The 19,815-nt window shown below is 46.1% G+C and overlaps 1 protein-coding gene across 7 annotated transcripts in view; it reads left to right on the plus strand.

Annotated features, from left to right (window-relative positions):
* The window catches only part of UBR3 (ubiquitin protein ligase E3 component n-recognin 3), a 153,815-nt gene that overhangs the window by 60,122 nt on the left and 73,878 nt on the right, over positions 1–19,815 (plus strand). For all 7 annotated transcript variants that reach the window (XM_061563457.1, XM_061563460.1, XM_061563458.1 and 4 more), the window contains exon 25: positions 3,635–3,723. In XM_061563457.1, the coding sequence (XP_061419441.1) occupies positions 3,635–3,723 (89 nt within the window). The remainder of the gene's footprint in view (positions 1–3,634; positions 3,724–19,815) is intronic.

Genomic DNA, 19,815 nt, shown 5'->3' on the forward strand with positions numbered 1-19,815 from the left:
CCACTTCTTCACACAAAGTGGTGCTCAAATTATGAATCCCATGTAGATGCTGATGATGATTGGCTGGGTTCACTTCGAACAAGGATTTTGAACTCGCTACCTTCCATTAGAAAGGTGTTCGAGAAATATCCTTACGCCATTTGAATTTAAAATATGTTCTGAGGGTAACAGAATGCAAGCTGAGGAGCTGAGTCACCACTGGTGATGGTGTTTGGAAGAATAGCAACGTTTTACCAGGCAACGTTAAGCTTTGATATGCAGTCAAGCCGGGGACCCATAAATGGGCCACGCTAACGGACAGGTCGAGAAATTCCTGCTCGACGCTGTGTCCAGCCATACATCTCTCTGAACCAATTTATCCTTTCACTCCTCTCCTTCTCCCCATTTCCTCCCGCCTCTCCTCCTCCCTCGCTGAGTTGCCCCGAAGGCTTTGAAGAGTGCTGCGACCTCCTGTCGTGAAAGTCGACATCGGCATTAACCCTTTCAACCGCTGACTTATTTTATGTTCCCTGTTGTCACCTCCTGAACGTCGTTGTAGACGGTTTTTATTCTCTCGCTCTCTCGCCCCCTCAGCGGTGTGCGATTGGGCGTTTGTGAGTGTGCGTGAGGAGCAGTCGCGTAGCGCTTAGCAGCACTGCGCTACGAACCCGGCGACCCGCGTTTGATTCCCACCCCGCCATAGCTCATATCATCGTCGAATGAAATCTATTATCTGAATCGGTCCTGGATCTCTACTAGGTCGACTCAGTCTTAAATGAGTGCCTGGCATGGCTTGTAAAATATCAGCACGGGGAACACAAAGGTGGCCAGGCATGATCCACGCTGCACCACCGCTTTCTGCGCCCTGCCTGCCTTAATAGTTGCTTGCTAACAGCACTTGCCTCAACAGTCCATGTAGGGGTGTCTTTGTCTCGGTGCAGGCGAGCATGGGGTGGCCGCTCATCTCCATTGGACACCTGATCCAGTCGTGTGGAAGTTCCACATTACTATGTCAGTGGCCAGTATACTCAAGAGGGCAACCACTGGTTGACTTTCTCCAAAGTGACACTATGCACATCTTCCAGATTGAGATGCACCTCCAACTTTTGCTTTGTAATACAGGGTGGGAGGAGGGGGGCAAAAATTGCATCTTATAATCTAGAGACTACGGCAATTACTTTTGCACATACCACGATCGACATTTAATTGAGGGGAAAAATTCCAATCCTGTTGATCAATAGAATAAATTACAATATTAGTACACATTTCACGTCTTAAAACTGCCCGTCATTCTCTGACCCTCCCATGCAGCATATCATGTTACTCCTGTGTGTAGAAACCACGTACATTTAAATTATTATTGGCGACGTCACCTCCCTAAAAACACATCGCACTGGGAGAAATTAGAAATTGCCGCTGGCAGGCGCGCACTGGGATTCTTTGTTTTTGAGATCGGCTAGAACATTTTGTTGTTGGACGCAAGTTGGGGATCCCTTTTGCGATCTCAAAGAACGTTAATCAAATTTTTAATCGGCCGTAAGTAATTTGCTGCTCACAGTCGTGGGCGACGGGGAAAATGAGGCGGCAGAAGATGGCAAAGCGAAACACTTACGCTCCCTTTAACCTGAAGGGATGACAAACCAATTATTATGATGCCATGTGTTTTGGCACGGATGGCGAGCGCCTAAAGAACGCTTTGATTGCAGTGATTGATGATAATTAAGCGGCTTGTAGAAGGCGGCGGCGGTGGTGATGGAGAGAATTTTTAAGAGCCCGAGTGTACGGTGGCATTGCGGTGCAGTGCGGTTTGCAAAGGTGGATTTCTCCCCTCCACTCCCCCGTGTAGACGAGCTGTCTACGGCAAATACTGCTAGCGAACAACTATTAAGGCCGGCCCGGTGCATGAGGGGGTGGTTTGGCCAGGACCACACCCGGCCGCTTTTGTCTCCCCTACTGCTCATGTTTACGCACTGCAACAGGTACTGTACTCAGGGGAGGCCCAAGACCACACACACACTTAACAATATACCCATCCACTTACAGGTACTGGTTCAGATAATCATCACTAGTTTTCACCGTGAGCTGGAGTTGAACTTGGGTCGCCGGGCTCGTAGCTCACCGTGCTAACCACCGTGCCATCGCGCTCCCCACAAGCACACACAAAGACACAGAGGGACGTATGCCACTAAGACATCTGCAAAACGGCCGTGTTTTTTGGCCACATGGAGCCAGACAAGACAAAGGGTAATCGCTGCACGTAGCCAGTCTCCAAGGCAACACTGGGAGAGCGAGAGAGAGCCACGGAGAGATGGGGAGAGAGCGAGAGAGCGTTAGCGTACGTGATAGGCAGCCCAAGCCTTTGGGATGGATCACGACAGACGCACGGGGATGGGGAGAGAGAAAGGGAGAGACGGGGAGATAAGAGAGACGGAGAGACCAACCATCCGGCAAGACAGGAAAGGACAAACTGGAAGAGGTGAACTGTTCGACAGAGGAAAGTCGGTCACGTTCTGCAGGATGAGGAGCTACAATGGTAAATTGAGAAATGGAGAAAAAAAAACACCTGGAAAAATATCCAGAGCCATTTTGCCAGTACCATTCTCATGATAATTAGCAATTAATTAAATTCACCTAGGTCAACCCACTGCTAGACGAAGGGCTGCCAAATGCCCTGTCAGACATGTGAGTTTATTATCCATAATAAAGGTTGGCATAAATTTAAATGTGTCGTTAAACCCGCCACCACCCGACACAGCCAATTAGTAAGGTTTGTCACGTAAACAACATGTGCCAATTCGTTACTATACTCTTTGGTTCTTTCGGTAAAGTTACGTAGGGAGAAATAAAACAAAATAAATCACGACGTTTCGGACGCAACACAAGCGCCTGTCTTCAGATGAAAATCGCGATAGCCGCGATGTCTGCTGCGCTCATCACGATGTCTGCAGCAAGACGGGCGCTTGTGTTGCGTTCAAAACGTCGTGATTTTTTTTTTTTATTTCTACCTACGTGACTTTACCGAAAGAACCACAGAGTATGGATTTCTGCAGTCACGTTAACTTCAAATGAAATTTCTTTACTACTTCAGCACACCGGTATCTACGTTATGTATGTATATTCTGACGTTTTTGGATGCAAACATCGCAATGCCTGTGATTGGCTGCTCACAGTTAATCAACATTGACATATGGTGCCCTGTAATAGGCATGCAGTTAAAGAGTGTATTACCTGTAAATCCACTTCCAAGCAGCACTAAGCATGTAGCTATCAGAATGGTTAAAAAATGTATTCATCTCAATTTCAATAGATTTTATGGTTAGTCTTGGCCAGTAGTAACTAGTTTTGCACAAAACCTCAATAATTATCAAAATCAATCGAGTGCCCTTGTTGCCACAGGTATTCTTCCACTGCCAACAGTTGTGTTTGGGAGTATTTGATATTTATTTTTAGTCTCATGCCGATCATTTGTCGCGTCTGACCAACATAGCGTTTGCCACAGGAGCAAATGTTGTCTAATTTACGCGTTTCTCTTTCTGCCTCTCAGTGTAATTTCACGTGGTCACCTCTCCATTCCTCTTTGTGGAATTCTCAGCTTTGCTCGATGGTGAATTAAGCTAAAGTGGGCATCTCTGTTGGTGTGCATGTGTATATACAGGCGCCGGCGGGCCAGAGAGAGACAACAGAAATTGCTGGCCGAGTTTGCCTCCCGACAGAAGAGCTTCATGGAAACAGCCATGGACATAGGTGAGTGACAACACCTAATCATTAGAGCCGTGTCAAGGTGAGAAAGACCATCAAAAAGTTGAACGTTACTCCTCGTGAGGTTATATGTGAACAAGAAGAAGTCATGACGTCAGTGTTCGAGGCTCATGGAGCCGTAATTAAGGTAAGAATCGTTTGAAGAAGTCTCCAGCAACTGCTCTTCACTGCTGCCTTGTTTATTAACGCTTTCCAATAAAGGTTGAAAGTGTTTAGGCATTAGCTCTTTCTGCAGTGGCTTGGGAACTATAGCCCTTGTAAAGATAACTCAATATGACCAGACCTGTAGTATAAAGTAAAGATATATTTCTGTTATTGAGTGCTGGACAAACCGTATGCCTCTTGAGCTGATTGTATTTATTTCGGTTTTATGCTTGTTATTCACTTTCTATTTCTCAAGTGGCGCTGCCTCAGGGGATTGTAGGGCAGTTAATTTTATTCGGCCCAGAAATGCATTGCTGGGTGGATAGTGCCATGTTCTCACGATCACAAACCTTCCCATAATGCAGTGTGCCAGAAATGTTTACACATTTTACTTTTAAATTAGTTTATTATAAATTAGTTTATTTGCAAATACTCGTTTGATTATTGATTGGTTTGTCTGTTACTCAATAGCTACTACGAGTATTACTATTCATATGCCAAATTAAAAACTGGTAATCAGAAAACATGTTTTAAATGTAATTTCCACCAGGCCCCATAGTGTTAAGTGGAGTCCCAATCCTTATTATTCACTGTCTCTCCTACATCTCTATATATGGGTTCAATTTCGATTTAAAGCTTTCGTGACTGCAGGGATTCATCTTCTTGGTTCTTTCGGTAAAATCACGTAGAAGGGAAGTAATAAAATAATATTATGTTTTATTTTTATTATTTTATTACTTCCCTTCTATGTGACTTTACCGAAAGAACCAAGAAGATATATATGGGTTGTTAAGAAGGGCCATTGGTCAATATGTATTTCTATTATATATTTTATTTTAAGGCCACACAATATTATTGAGGAATGTGTTGAGTTTTTATTTAGCTAATTGTGCTTCTTTCACCACTGCCAATGCAGCATCACCAAACAATTGTGGAACGCGCCGGCTCCGTTCCACCGGATTCTATGTAAATGAACCCCGCAGAATCGCCAACATTACTAACGGAGGGATAGTGAAGGGGCGGGGTGGGGGGGCTCGCGTGAACCAGGCATTGAGCAATGGCTCCATCGATTCCACACTAAACGCTCAGAATCCATCGCTTTATCCCCCCCCCCCCAAACCAAGCCGCCGCTGCCTTCAAATCCGTGAGACTAACATAGGTGAAGGTATGGGCGGGGTGGTGTGTGGTGGTGGCGTCCGTACGAACCGGGTGGCCGCCGTTATCGCCCTCGCACGTCGATTCCTCATTTCTCCGCTTTAATGCGCGAGCCTCCGGCTCATTAAAGAGGAGGATGGTGGTGGCCGTATATCCATCCGTGCGTGCGTCCGTCCGTGCATCCATCCGTGTGGCAGTAAGCAAGCGGGACGAATGGAGAACCTTGTGGCATGTTGTGATGGGGGAGGATAAAGGGTGGAGTGGGTTTGTACATAGTGAGACAGGTTTGTCTGTCCTTCTGTACCTTGTCTGCCTGTGTCGACTTGTTTTCCATGTGTCTGTCTATCTGTTCAGCTGTCCTTGAAGCTACGTTGTACTACACTTTTCATATTTTGTTCCATTGTCTTTGTCAATGATCACGTTTCTGATACGTATGTCATAGTTTGAAATGTGCGAGATGTGAGATGAATCTGCTAAATCCAAAACTCACCACGTTTGTCATTAACACTCACTTTCAACGTACAAAAAATACACAGCCCAACATTTATTTCAGGGTGTCGTGACTTTCGTGGATTCTGTAAATCCTGATTGTGGCAATCAAAACATCATCATCATCGTCCCTCGGATGCATAAAGTGAGCACCATTGAAAGTCAACGGTCATCTTCCCATAGGTAGACGAAGTCCCACCATAGGAATGTGGGGTTTCCTCCACTAGCTTTGGCACGCCAATGGAGATTATCACCATTCCATGCTTTCTTAGAGAAAGAGGACATGGATTCTAACAAAGTGTGTAATGCCGGCTTCGATTTGTCGATTATTATTGATTCATTGTTTTGGCAAGGTGTGGTTCCTTTCATAACGTGAGCAGCTCATGATTGTAAGTTTGCGAGTAAAAATCCTGATTGGGGGGGTGGGGGGGGGTAGGTTGACCCGGCCCATATCATCCATTTGAAGTTGATAAATTCAGTACCAATTTGTTGGGAACTCAACAGTGGTTCTCATATGGATAGACTCACCCCCACCATAGGCATGTGGAATTTCCACAACTATCTCAGGGCTGTATAAAGGAGATGAGAGGCAATGCCTCAATGATCATTTGAGCAAGGGGTCACTGTGGCTTTTGGCTTATTAATCCCTAAGCTCACCTTACACGCATTGAGTCGCACACAAACCAATATTTCTCAGTTTGTGGATATTGCATGTAACGAATTCACATCGCCATTAACATCAAAGTAAAAACATGAAGCATGACTGAATAATCAATTGAATCTCCAGTGAGATGAATTGTTCTCCCCATCATTGTGACGACCCATCGATGTGGTTCTGTAGTTGTCAGTGTCCGGTTCGGATCCCTGGAAATAACGGTGAGACTCTGCCAGCTCAAGAATTTCCGGAAAGGATGTTTCTTCATCTCGTCATGTGATTGATAATACCAAAATTGAGATGTAACTTTCTGCGATGTAATTTCTGATACCAGCGCACAATATATAATGGCACTTTCTGAAACAAAAAGAACAAGTTGTGAATTCACAGTTGCCGGTCCTCACATATAAAATTGCTTCATGTTTTTCCTTTCAAGGCTAAACCCAAGTATTTTTTTTTTCACCTAGCACCTGAGAATCTGTCTTGTGGAAGCTGGTATTTTTTCAAGATCAGTGCTCCTATCTTTCTGTTATCAGTTGCATACTTTATTCTACTTTTCTTTGCTTCTTACTTTCTTCCTACTTTAATATAAAAAAAGATTTTCTTTCTGCAGCAGCCATTCTTCAGCACTCGCACAGTCTCTCAGATTATGCTCAAAACTCCGAAGCAGAAAATCACTCTATGGGGGACGGGCATTGGACACCTACTTGGCAGATCACTTGCATCACAGTGTTACGTGACAGGTAAGAAAGTGTCTCCATTGGAACGGCACTCATCTCCAACGCTGCTCTTGAGCCAGCGGTGGAAATTCCTTATTCCTGTGGCAGGGGGCCAATCCTTCCACGACACTATTTACTTTTCGAACTTTCAACTTTCCATTGCGCAAGGCCAGTGCTCTGACCACATCACCTAGGCTGATATTATTAAGTGATGGTAAGAATCAACATGCATGCACTTAGCAGACAATACATTTATGCCATATGCATCTAAGTGGAGTTGATTGAATGTTAACTCTGGTATTTGTATGTAGTCAATGTGAGAGACAGGACTGGCACCATCAAAACCTCCAACACAAGATAAACTTTTAAATTATGAAGCCTAGCATTTGAAGTTGAGTGGTCTCAGCAGTGCTGGCTTGGTGACTGACATGGCCATTATGAACACTCCCCCCCCCCTCTGAAGTGGTGCTCATTTTATACGGCCTGGTGGCACTGTGGTAAGAGTGCTCAAATTTCGGTCGGAAGACTGCAAGTTGAAATCCCAGCCGGGGGGTTATTGTCTGCGGTTGATAAAATAAGAAGGACCTTGCAGAAAGTCAATATGCGGAATTTCCGCCACGAGCTCCCGGCAGCCCATGGGGGACGAGAGCCGGCCCACGCTCATTTAAGCACGGAGGCATTTCAAACTTTTGACTTAAAAGAAAGCGCTAAGAAACCCCAGCCACCTATCTTTTTAATGTTTATTTTATAAATGCGCCACGTAGTTAAGAGCTCATTTTAAACGATTGCGTCTAAGTGAGAGCCAGGGCCCCGTGATTAACATTGGGCCCCGCGGGGCCGTTTAAGGGCAGTGAGCGGCATTGACTCTGCCTCCAGGGCCGGGCTGGCTTTCGCATGTTCATTTCACCGATCGTTTTTTGCCTCTTCGATGGGACCCTTAAGGGCGCGGATGATGGTTTCACCGTCCAATCAAATTAACTCGCCCGCCTCTCTCGGTTCTGAAGAGCCGGGACCTCGCCGTCGCTCGCCCTCATCCAAACCCTCGCGACGTGCCCAAGGGCATAGGCACGGCAAGCTGGTTGCCAGTCTACGCCAGGCCATTAAGGGGGCCTGCCTTTGGTTAGTCAATGTGCCGATTGGCCTCACATACCACCAATACTATCCAGCAGCATTCGTTTAACAAGTCTGACACTTAGCCAGATATTATGAGACCCATAGTTCGAACCCTGGTGCTGGGTATTTCTCAAGCTGAGACCATCAAACTTGCTGTGCGCCACATCTTGGTTGAATAAAGCTACTTCGTAGGTTTTCGCAGTCGTGCTGTACAACTGTGCGCGCAATTGGGATTCTACACAGCCGCAATCATTGCTCCCTACTATCCAGAGTTTGTGTGCTTTAACAAATTAGGCTGCATAATATTGGTCTCGAATGCCCCATAGGTTGATGGACCAAAAAGAAAATTGATTCATGTTCTTAATGCTTATCACTGCTTCACCACTTCCCAAAATGCATTAATTTGCACACATAAAGGCACGTGCACATACGCACATAGAAAGGCACACACGGTCACACAAAGACATTTCTACAGGCAAAAAAGGAGATGTGGCCAGCACCATGTCCACCCACGCATGTCTCCCAAGTGATGATATTAGTACAATTCACTAAATGGTCACTTCAGGCTCAGTCTACCTAGGGGAAGCCCAGTAATACATTCCACAGACTTGCATGGCCATAAATGAAACCCAATCTCATCCGCACACACAACATACACACGTCCAGATCAACACACACACACTCACCGTCACAAGGACCGTTCGCAATAATGAGTCTATTTTGCTGGCTGTCTCTTAAAAATGAACCAATAAATTTTTCAATTACGTTTATTCCATTTTCTTTTTATTATTATTTCTCGAGAGAGAGAGAGAGACCACAGAGAGCCGGTCTTAGGTCGGCTCCATGATGATTTACGGACGTTTGGTGGGCGAGAGTACGTGCATGTGTGGCAATAGCTAACGGCTGTCCGATTGAATCAAACATTCAGGAATAATCTTCATACAAGTGATTGCTTTAAGAGACTCGTCTTTTATCCGACCCTGAAACCGATTTGGGCTGGTGGTGGTGCCGACTTTGGGAACCACAATGCACGGTAAAAGCCACGGTGTTTTACTTGCCAATTGGGACTCAACGCAGTTTGTCATTAATCCTAGCAGCTAAAATAACTACCATTTTGTTGGAATTTAGTCACGGTTGTCCGAATGATTGTCACCATGGGGATGTGGGAATTGTGACCACTGGCCTCGAGATCGCTTGTCGAGATGACCGCCACCCCATTGTTACACTCACGATGCCCATATCAATTTGTGTAAGAATCGATTCATTTTTGATTTGTGTGTGGTTTAGACCACAACGACTGGTACGAGGAAACCCGTTGAGATTCAGTGGTCATAAGTTTATGTGAGCGCTCACAGGAATATCATGTCAGCCTCCCTCCCCTCCTTCAAGAGCTCCCCTGCCATGATACACTTAGCCAGCCAGCTGCTATGAGGTCCATAGTTCGACATCTTGGTTGAATAATACTACTACGTAGGTTTTCGCAGCTGTGCTGTATAACTCTATATGTAATTGGGATTATACACGGCAGCAATCATTGCCCCCTACTGGCAGAATAATGGCCCAAGTCACTCTTGCAAATGGAATTATCCTGGTCTCTTGAGTTCTCATCTGGTGAAACAAAATCAACATGAACTCTGACGTGTCTTCGGGCCTAACTGCAGCCGGCAGCTTTACACAGTCGCGGGAGAATGTGAGCTGCTTCGTTCAGTCCCTGAAGAAGCTCCCAGCACGCGGAGCAATAATGCGCGGTTCAACTCGAAGGCGCTTCCCAGTGTTGGTGGAATAATTTCATGGGGATGGGAGGCTAGGATCAAACCCAGGAAATACGGCAGTGTTGGCTCAGTGGCTTTGACACGGGCATACTTATCAACCGCTCCTCATCCCCTGCGCTAAATAAGATGAGGTTCCTGAAGGTTACGGAGGAGAAAAAAAAAATCTACGCCGCCTTCCGTAATTACTTTAAAGATTTTTATTTTCTATTTTAGGCTTCATGATGGCTAGGCAGATATAAAACATAAAAATCGACAGAAGGCCAAGAAAACCAGTGTTGTACGTCCTGAAATCTGCACACGCAACGGGTTCCTCTGGTGAACCGGCATGATTACTGCAAGGAGATTGAAAATTTGGTAATATCTTAAGTTTTTCACACACGCAGATGCTATTGATCCATACATATCCACCGTATAAATCTGGATCTTGAAAGCCTCCTTAACTACAACTGCGTGTGTACACAGACACCCCACAACTTTGACACATTTACACGTAGCTACTTTCACCTTAAACTATCGCTGCACACACACCAGAAAATAGTTTCAACACCTTGCTGTGAGCGAGCGCCTATGAAGACACACGAGGGGGTGGGTGGCCAGGACCATGCCCGGCCGCCTTTGTCTCCCAAGTGGCGAGTTTTACACATCGCACCAGCTACTCATTTGATACCAATTTGACTGAGGGAAGGCCCAGGACTGGTTCAAATATTCGCTGTCACTGTTATTGATCGTGAGCGGGAATCAAACCTCAGTCAGCGGGTTCGTAGTGCAGTACACTAACCACTGTGCTACTGCTCCCCCCTCAACACTACAAATACAAAAAGAGACAAAGATCCCCTGTATAGCCTTAACAGACTGTTGGGGCAGGTGCTGTTACAGAGCACGGCACACAAGGGGGTGGGTGGCCAGCACCACGCCCGACTGCCTTTGTTTCCACAGTGGCGATGTTTACACTCGACCAGGTACTCATTTAAGGCTGAGTCGACCTAGGGGAGGCTCAGAACCCATTCAGATAATCGTCACTGGTGTTGGCCAGGAATCGAACTCGGGTCGCCGGGTTCGTAGTGCAGCGCTAACCTCTGCACTCCCGCACCACACTATAAAGACACACACATACACATGCACCTTACATCACACTTTAACCATAACGACATAAATACTCAAGCCCACACACCACAACGGTACATCCGTAAATATGCAACACAAGCCACAGCTGCTCTCATAGACACACACTTTTTTAAGAGCATGCCATACACAATAACTACGTACACATTGTCATCCTTTAAGCCTTGGAGACTGTTGGGGCAAGTGCTGTTAACGAGCGACCATGAAGGCCGGTGTGGCACTCGGAAGGAAAGGTGTGGCTAGAACCATCTACACTGAGAAGTGTGTCTCCCTTGCAGTGCAGCTCAGGACAGGACAGGCTCAGATACAACCTGCTACTGATGTTCTCCAAAATGTAATAGATAAGACCCAGGTGTTAAGTGACTGAGATAACTGGGAAATTCACCAACCGCGCTCCCCGCTGTGCCACCTTGTTGTGTTCTGGCCACCAGGCACTCTCTCCTCGTTGTTAGTGACGTTCCTCCTCCAGCCTTTCTTTGTTTCTTCGACGAGCCTCCTGCACAGGCTGATTTTGTCACCTCTGGTACCGATCATCGACAGATCCAGTCAGCTCCACGTCGTCTTTTGCCACCACAACCTAGCTCTTCCTTTATCCCCTTATGTGACCAGTTAGGCCCCTGCATGCAGGCTAACAGGAGCTTATCTTGGGTGTGTGGTGGAGGGACATGTGCGCTGTATGATCCAACCAACGAACACACACACATCCCATGACTCCTAAAATAACACATGCATCCAAATACACACAATCATAAGCACACACAGCCATACGCGCACCCAGCAACAACGGCATTTGCCACTCAATGGCCAGGATGTCACCATGGCATTTGTGGCAGGCTAGGTGCGCTTTGAGGCCACGTGAAGCGTCGAAGACCTACTGATGCACATTCACACCCATGCATCCTCCACACAAAGACAAAGATCCCCCATATAGCCTTAGCAGACTTTTGGGACAAGTGCTATTAGCGAGCACCTATGAAGGTGAGCATGGCACACGGAGTGGGGGGGGGGGGGGGGCTTGCCAGCACCACGCCCAGCCGCCTTTGTCTCCCCAGTGACGTTGTTTACACACCGCGCCAGGTACACACACTCATACAAACACTCATACCCACACACACACATTTAACTCGCACTCATCACACAAGAGAAACTTTCAAGATGCATACAAAAATGCTGCCACCTTACACTCAATAACTGCCATCCTGCGGTGAGCAGGGTATTCCTAGTTGCCCGGAAAACTCCAAACACCAACCATACACCACACATTGCGGCACTCATCCCTCCTCCACTGAAACCCAGCATTAATCACAGCCTGCTGGCTCCCACACTTCGCACTGCAGTTGAGTTGGTAGAAGTCTCCGGATCTCTCAGTCTGGGGCTGGTGGGTTAGCACTTACAGTGTCAAAGCAATGGGCTCGCACAATTGCGGGGCTAGGTTCGACAGTGGATCAAGGCCACCTGTGCTCTGTGCAGAGCATACAAAACGTTGCACCATCTTATCTAGTGTGAACAGACTTCCAAAGTAGTTCTGTGACGTCATCTTCCCGGGGACCGCTCTCCTACATGGGGCCGTGCACTGCTCACTGCGACACTTGCGAATGAAAGTTTCTTTGTCTATACTTGACGTCGATATCACACCAGATGTTATCCACGTCAAATTGAGTAAACCAAAAGGACACATTAAGCAGTGTAAATGTTGTTTTTTGACATTTTCCCCACTTGGAGTAACTTTTTAGGGAGGCATGTAACAATTACGTCACCATGCGGTGCTCCGATATATTGTTACGATTCGGTCTCACGATTCGATTAAAGAATCGAGTAGATCTTCTTTTACATCAAGGTGGCTGCATGCGGCACTTGAATCAATTACATGCAAACTATACCAACATAAATGTTAATACTCACCACACACAAACAATTGAACGCACATGTCTTGAACCGTAATAATACATTTTCATCGGTGTTATTACTTGCAAAATATTACGTGCGTACAAGTGTCATTTGTCTCTCGGCCCTGAGTGAGCGGTGGAAATTCCACATTCCCATGGCAAGTAGTAACCTCTCCGTAAGGCAACCACTGTTGTCTTCCACTCCAAGGTGGCACTAATATTTTGTTTTAATAACAATCATGTTTACTTTTTTAATAGCATAATTTGTGTGCATTAGAATATGTATTTATACTGGAGGAATCCGATGAGCTATGAAGCTCTTTTTCACAGATGTCTAGCAGGGGTGGGTAAGAACAAAAACAGTACAAAAAGATGATAGTGCAATGTACAAGAAAGGTAAACAAATCAAGCAAACACATAAATAAAACTAAACCAGCCCTATCCTAGCAGGCAAAACCCACTGAGGTATTAACTTATTTTTCAGAAGCTACCTGGCCACAAATGATTGCTCAACAAAGTAGCCCATCATTTGGACATTTATAGCACCAAACTGATCTAAACAATCTCAATTCATGTTTATAAATGTGGAAGGAAAAACCGGAGGACCCAGAGGAAAAAGTCCACGCGACCACAGGGAGAACATGCAAACTCCAAATATTACAGGTGTCAGGGTCAGGATCGAACCCCTGACCTCTGCACACCAGCCGAGGAAGATTACACCTCGCCATCATGGTGCCACTTTGATAAATAAATAAAGTATATTCGTTCAAATTGCATCATCAACTTAGATACAATTGCCGAGTGGAAACCACAAGACAAGTTGGAAGAATGCCAGGTGGCCAATCGGCCGATAACAATTGCCCAAGCATGAGAAATGCCATGATTTTGTAAGCACTTATATTCATGGCCGTGTGACCGTGGCTGTTGATAAGAGTGGTTAATTTAATCCGCGGTGTAGGAGCTGACCAGTTATTTACGTTTTATTTATGTCCTGCTGGTTTATATATATATTTGCTGTTATTAATGGTGCCATTTGAGCGAATGCAGATTGATGGGGAGGTAAGGTTCTATGCCTCTCTCTCGCTCTCCATCATTTATTCACTTTCTCATTCTCTGGGTCTCTTCCTGTTAAGAGCTGAAGAAAGATAGGTGGAGAGAGAGAGAGATATAAAGACACGGAGAATATATTATAGAGTGGGAGAGAGACGGACAGGAATATGCATGAGAGAAGTAAATAGGCAGTGTTTTTTTATGGATGGATGAGAGCTGAGACGATCGAGACATTCGTTGATATAAATAGAGAAAGAGATAGCCAGAATGATAGACAAATCATCAGGGATAAGACGATACCTATTCAAATGTTTATGTTAATTTTAAATAGCGCCTTTGATTGAAACATTAGGAAGTGCTTTGCTTGTGAAAATTTCAATACTCCTTAAATAAATATAAAATATACCAAAGTGCTGTCTACAAGACAATAGAATTATACTGGTAGAAACCTCCTGGTTACACCAGCCCACAGGGGATTATTGTGTCCGTCGGGTAGGGAGGGGCTGGGTGGGGAGGGAGGGGCTGGGTGGGGAGGGGAGGGAGGGGAGGGGCTGGGTGGGGAGGGGAGGGAGGGGAGGGGCTGGGTGGGGAGGGGCTGGGTGGGGAGGGTGGGGTTGGGTGGGGGGTGGGGCTGGGTGGGGAGGGGCTGGTCACCCCGTGGTGCCCTTATAAAACTCAACATTTAACCTACTCACGCCGGCTTGTGCCCGCCCTCACAGTCGGGCATATTTGCGGAATACACCACGCCGCCGTTGACCCTGGCCATTGACCGAGCAACCCAACGTTCCTACCAGTTCCCTCCGCAGGAATGTGTTGGTGAAAAGTTTGCATCGAGTCATCGGTCTTGTTCTCCAAAAGTGATGGTATAGAAGTGACTTTAGGGGCATAGGTGAACTCACGTCTGTACAAAAGGGGGGGGGGGGTATACTAATTGTCCCCGTACCCCCATTACAAAGCAATTAATCACGTATGTTTTAGTATTGGGATTTGTGCAGCTTTCTCTCGTGGTTGGGAAGGGGTCACACGAGTCCATAAACACGTGATTTGTAACGCAAAAAATTCGATGCATGTATCGATAACTTAATAATCGGTAAAAAATCAATAGGAGTTTGTGGTATCTTACTTGGTGAGACAGACGAAGTACGATACCGCAATAAGAGATAAAATAAGAGATGCATTAATAGAGGTAGTGGGAGATGGAGATAAAATGACAGACAGGCAGCCAATAGTGGAGATACACAAAGTGGTGTTCGAGTGAGCAAGATAGAGCCAAGGACAGACGACCGATAAGACAAGCTGGTTAATATGGAGGTAGATAAACTGAGACAGAGATAACCGGACAGACGGGGGGAGGTATGCGGTGGTCCTTAATAACACGAAGACTGGCTGGGTCATGTCACGAGAAGCATCATAATGCGCAGAAAATTAAACGGGACCAAAACACTCTAATGCGTCCTGCCTGGCAGGTTAGTTTGCCAATTGCTAGTACATTTCTATTTTATGGTGGCGAGTCGGAGTATCTATCTGATCAACGACCATGCGATAACACTCACTTTTATTGGCGGTCCTGAGCCAGTGATTGAAATTCCACATTCATATGGCCGAGCCCAGTCACTCAACAGGACAACCACACAGCGGTCTCGGGATTCTTTCCAGAAGGATTCTTGGGATGTCTGGCCGTGCCTGCTAATAATGGGTCTTTGGGATGTATGTGTATATCAATGTTGTACTTCTTTCACACCGTACTTAGCCAACCGTGCTAATCGGAGGCATATGTGGACGGAAACGGAAGTACCCAGGGAAATCCCACCACACATTCACGGGGGTAACATCGACTGGTGTAAAGACTGGTAAACGTACCAGTGGATAGGTCGACCCAGAAACAGATTGATCAATGGACAGAGCGCTTTATGAACAGAGAGCTATATTCATGAGTAGAATGATTTACAGATCATGGCCAGATCGACTGAAGTGCACGCAGACAACACGTGGATGGGTAGATGGACAAGTGGATGGATAGCGATGGAAGGATCGACAGACGTGCAGAGGTCTTGCTCATACAAACAATTGATGGCAAGATAGACATCTCGATGGATGGAAAAATTGTTGCCGAGGCAGATGAACCAATCGATAGGCAGATGCACAAACAGACAGGTGAACAGATAGATACACATAGACCTGGACAGATAGTATAAGAACAAGTCTGACAAGATGACAGACAGAGACAGCGAGGTAACAGCCAGGTAGGTCGACAGATGGGGAGGCAGACAGTTGACATTGGCAGCTTTACAGACAGACAGACATGCTAGCCCATCAAGCAAACAAGATAGACAGCCAAACAGACAACCAAGCAACCAGACAGCCAAAATAGCAACGTTATCTAGGAGCAGACACCTTGGCAGACAGACAAACAGAAACATCTACAGACAGCTGTGTGGGTGTGTTTGTGGGTGGGGAGCGAGTAAACGAGTGAGCATGCGCACGGGCAGGCAGATTGGTGGATGGTAGTTTGTGTCAGTGAGTGCACATACGTACACGTGTATGTACGCCTGTGCATGCGCTTGTGCGTTCCTGCGCAAGCGTGTGAGCGTACATGCGGCGGGCCCGCCGGGCCGGTTGCTAGCTGTGCTCCAAGAGCGAATACCCGTGCACAATTCCTCTTTCTCCGCGATAATGCGTTTTCTTATCAAATCATTCTGGCAATTTTCCTGTCCCACACAAGGTACAGTCCATCATGCACACACAATTGAAGGCTCGAACACCCCTCCTCACCCATATATAATGCGCAAACACAAACATGCACACCACAAATGCAAAGATTCCACGTATAGCCATGCAGACTGTTGAGGCAAGTCCATTAAGCAAGCACCAATATGAAGGCCAACACGGCATACAAGAGGGAGGGTGGCCAGAAACACCACACAGACACAAAGATCCTCCTATAGCCTTAGCAGACTGTTGGGGCATGTGCTGTTAGTGAGCACCTATTAAAGCCGGCATGGCACACAAGGGGGTAGTGTGGCCAGCACCATGCCCAGCCACCTTTGTCTCCCCGGTGCTGATATTTACAAACCGCACCAGGTACACATTTAAGGCTGAGTCGATGTAGGGGAGGCCCTAAACCGTTTCAGATGTGTCACTAATGTTGCTTGGGTCGCCACACGTACACACGACACACACGACACACATACACGCATCACATAAACACTACACACCACACGCCAGATGCCGCACACCACACACAATGAACACAGAACGCACAAAAGGCAAAGGCTCTCACTTTTGCCTTTACATATTACACTGTGCCAGATACTCATTTATGGCTGAGTTGACCTAAAGAAGTACACGAATTGGATCACATACCACTTGCACATATTATCAGAGCATATTTGTTTGCATGTTCACCACAAGTACGTGTGGTTAATGCAGACTTGATTGCTTGTCAAAAGGTTTTTATTTGGTGTTTGAACATATTAACACCTGCTTTATTGCCAGACTGGGTAAAACATATTTTTGTTTTTCATACCACTTGCTATTGAATTTCGATTTAAAGCTTTCGTGACTGCAGGGATCCATCTTCTTGGTTCTTTTGGTAAAGTCACGTAGAAGGGAAGTAATAAAATAATAAAAATAAAACATAATAATAAAATAATATGATATTTACCGAAAGAACCAAGAAGACACTTGCTATTGCTCATCACAACCAGGAAATGAACCCCACTCAGTTGGGTCATAGCGTATTGCACTAAACATTCATTGCACTTATACACGTATACGCACAATCTCGTGCGCACAATCGCGCTCGCCCTCACCCCCCATCTCGTTGCGTACCAGCATGAGCCCCTCAGCCCCGTTCCTCTATTTATGGAAAAAAAAAATACACTTCAGATTTCTCATTCTTCTTTGCAAATTCTAGCCTATTCGGTCACCCTATTCAGCACAGAAAATTGCATCTCATTCAAAAGGGATTATTTGAGGCCGAGTTGACATCAGTGGTCATGGTGTGCCTCTACTTGCCAGTCAGGAGTCAAATTGTGAAATGAAATGTCTCATCTGCTGGGTAAGTTTCATTTTAATGTGTTTTTTCAATTTCAAAGGACGTGAATTATTATGCAGCGCCATGTGTGCACACATTTACATTTGTGCTGATTGGTAATGATAGTTGTGAAACTGACTCCCTGTATTTACCCAGTTAATACCTCAAGACTTGTTAACTTGAAGGTACTGCAACATTATTCTTGCTCAGGCTTTTCATACGAATTCGAAAAAAAGTTTCCTGCCTGGATTCCTGTCTGGCCAGGCTGGCACAGAGTGTGTGTGCAACGGCGGTGACGTCAGCGAGCACACCTGCGTGATGACGTCACCTGCATCCCACGGCGTTCAAATTGGTTCGTGCGTCGCGCAGACGTCATGCCCCCTCTCCCCATCCACCCTCCACATTGGCCGTGTATCCCGCGCAAATGCACTCGGGATGGGAGGTGAGGGAAGGAGATAGAGGAGAGAGGAACGGAGAGGAGAGGGCCAGGCAGAGAGTGAGAGGGCATTGAACGGAGAGGAAATAGAGAGCAAAATGGAAAGAGTAGAGCGAGGAGGGAAAGCGACAAGCAGTGGGAGGGAGGATTAGGGAGAGGCAAGAGAGATTGACAGGGGAAATGGAGAGGTGGGAATAAGGAAGGGGGGGTGGTGAGAGAGAGAAACGGGGAGAGAGATAGAGGGGAGGGAAGTGGGTGAGATACAGTGGAGTGAGGAGAGGTATATCGAGGCAGGGAGATGAATAGAGAAATGGAGACAATGCGAGGAATGGAGATAAATTGCGATATACCGGACAGAGAAGGCAAGAGGAAGGTGAAGAGTGAAAGGGCTCTCTGTATAAGATGAAAAGTTTTGCTGGCTGATGGGGCAGCGAGTCCTTTCCACATCTTTCTATCCCCTGCTTTTCCTAACCGGTTTCGCTTATGTTGACGGTGTATACGTGCGCCGCAACGTGATGTCATGGGCACGCACATTGCCTCGATAAAAATAATAATTAAAAAGTTTTGCTGGCTGGGAGGGACGGAGCGACAGTCACGTCCAAAGGACGTGCAAATTGCTAGTTTTAATAAACTAAAAAAAGAACACTTAGGTTTTCGCAGCCAGTGTTTTAATTGGCAATTGACTTTTGAGTTCGTCCACGTAATTATCTGCCCAAATGTAATATCTTGCTAAAGACTCACCGCCATACAGTTGTATCCAAATGGATTCAATTGTCACGTTTACATGCGTCATGGCTCGCCAATGATTATGTTTTCAGCTCCTATTCTGCATGGGTTTCCTCTTTGTAGCTAAAAAAAAAACCCACTTTGGCTGGTCAGTCTGGGTTCATGAGGAGCAAGGTCTGAGGAGCAGAACTGGTTCAGATATCACTCGCCACTGATGTTAGCCGTGAGCAGGAATACAAATTCAGGTCGTCACGTTCGTAGCGTAGCTCGTGAACCAATGCCTCCCCAGCACTCCATCCCAGTAGCTTAGATCCAACGGTTACAAACTAGTGAACCTTTGAGCCACTTGAAATGAAGCTGCTTTATTTAATCTCGTGTAGGCAGTAGGAGCTTGGGATTCGAACCTAGGATAGTCAGCGGTGATGGCTCAGTGACTCTGACATAAGCATTAGCAGCAGCCCTCACAAGCCACCTCACCTCTCTCTCGTACCGGCCCTCTGTGTCCATTGATATTAATGCGTTTGTGTGGTTTCCTCTCTGATTTATTTGGGCGCCCGCTTGCTCGGAGTTTATGAGCTGTAATCGGCAACTGCAATTCAAAGGCCCCAGCAGAATGAATGGCTTCCTCGTAGTGCTTTATAGTTTAGCGGAGAGGGATTGCTTACGTGTGCTGGTGTTTATGTACATAGACATGCAGATCGAACAGAGGCAGACAGACAGATGAACTAATAGACAGATGAACCATTAAACAGAAAAAAAAAGCATTACACAACC

Source organism: Lethenteron reissneri, chromosome 31 (genome assembly GCF_015708825.2).
Source record: "Lethenteron reissneri isolate LAM-NWPU_2019-01 chromosome 31, ASM1570882v1, whole genome shotgun sequence".
NCBI classification, from domain to species: Eukaryota; Metazoa; Chordata; class Hyperoartia; order Petromyzontiformes; family Petromyzontidae; genus Lethenteron; species Lethenteron reissneri.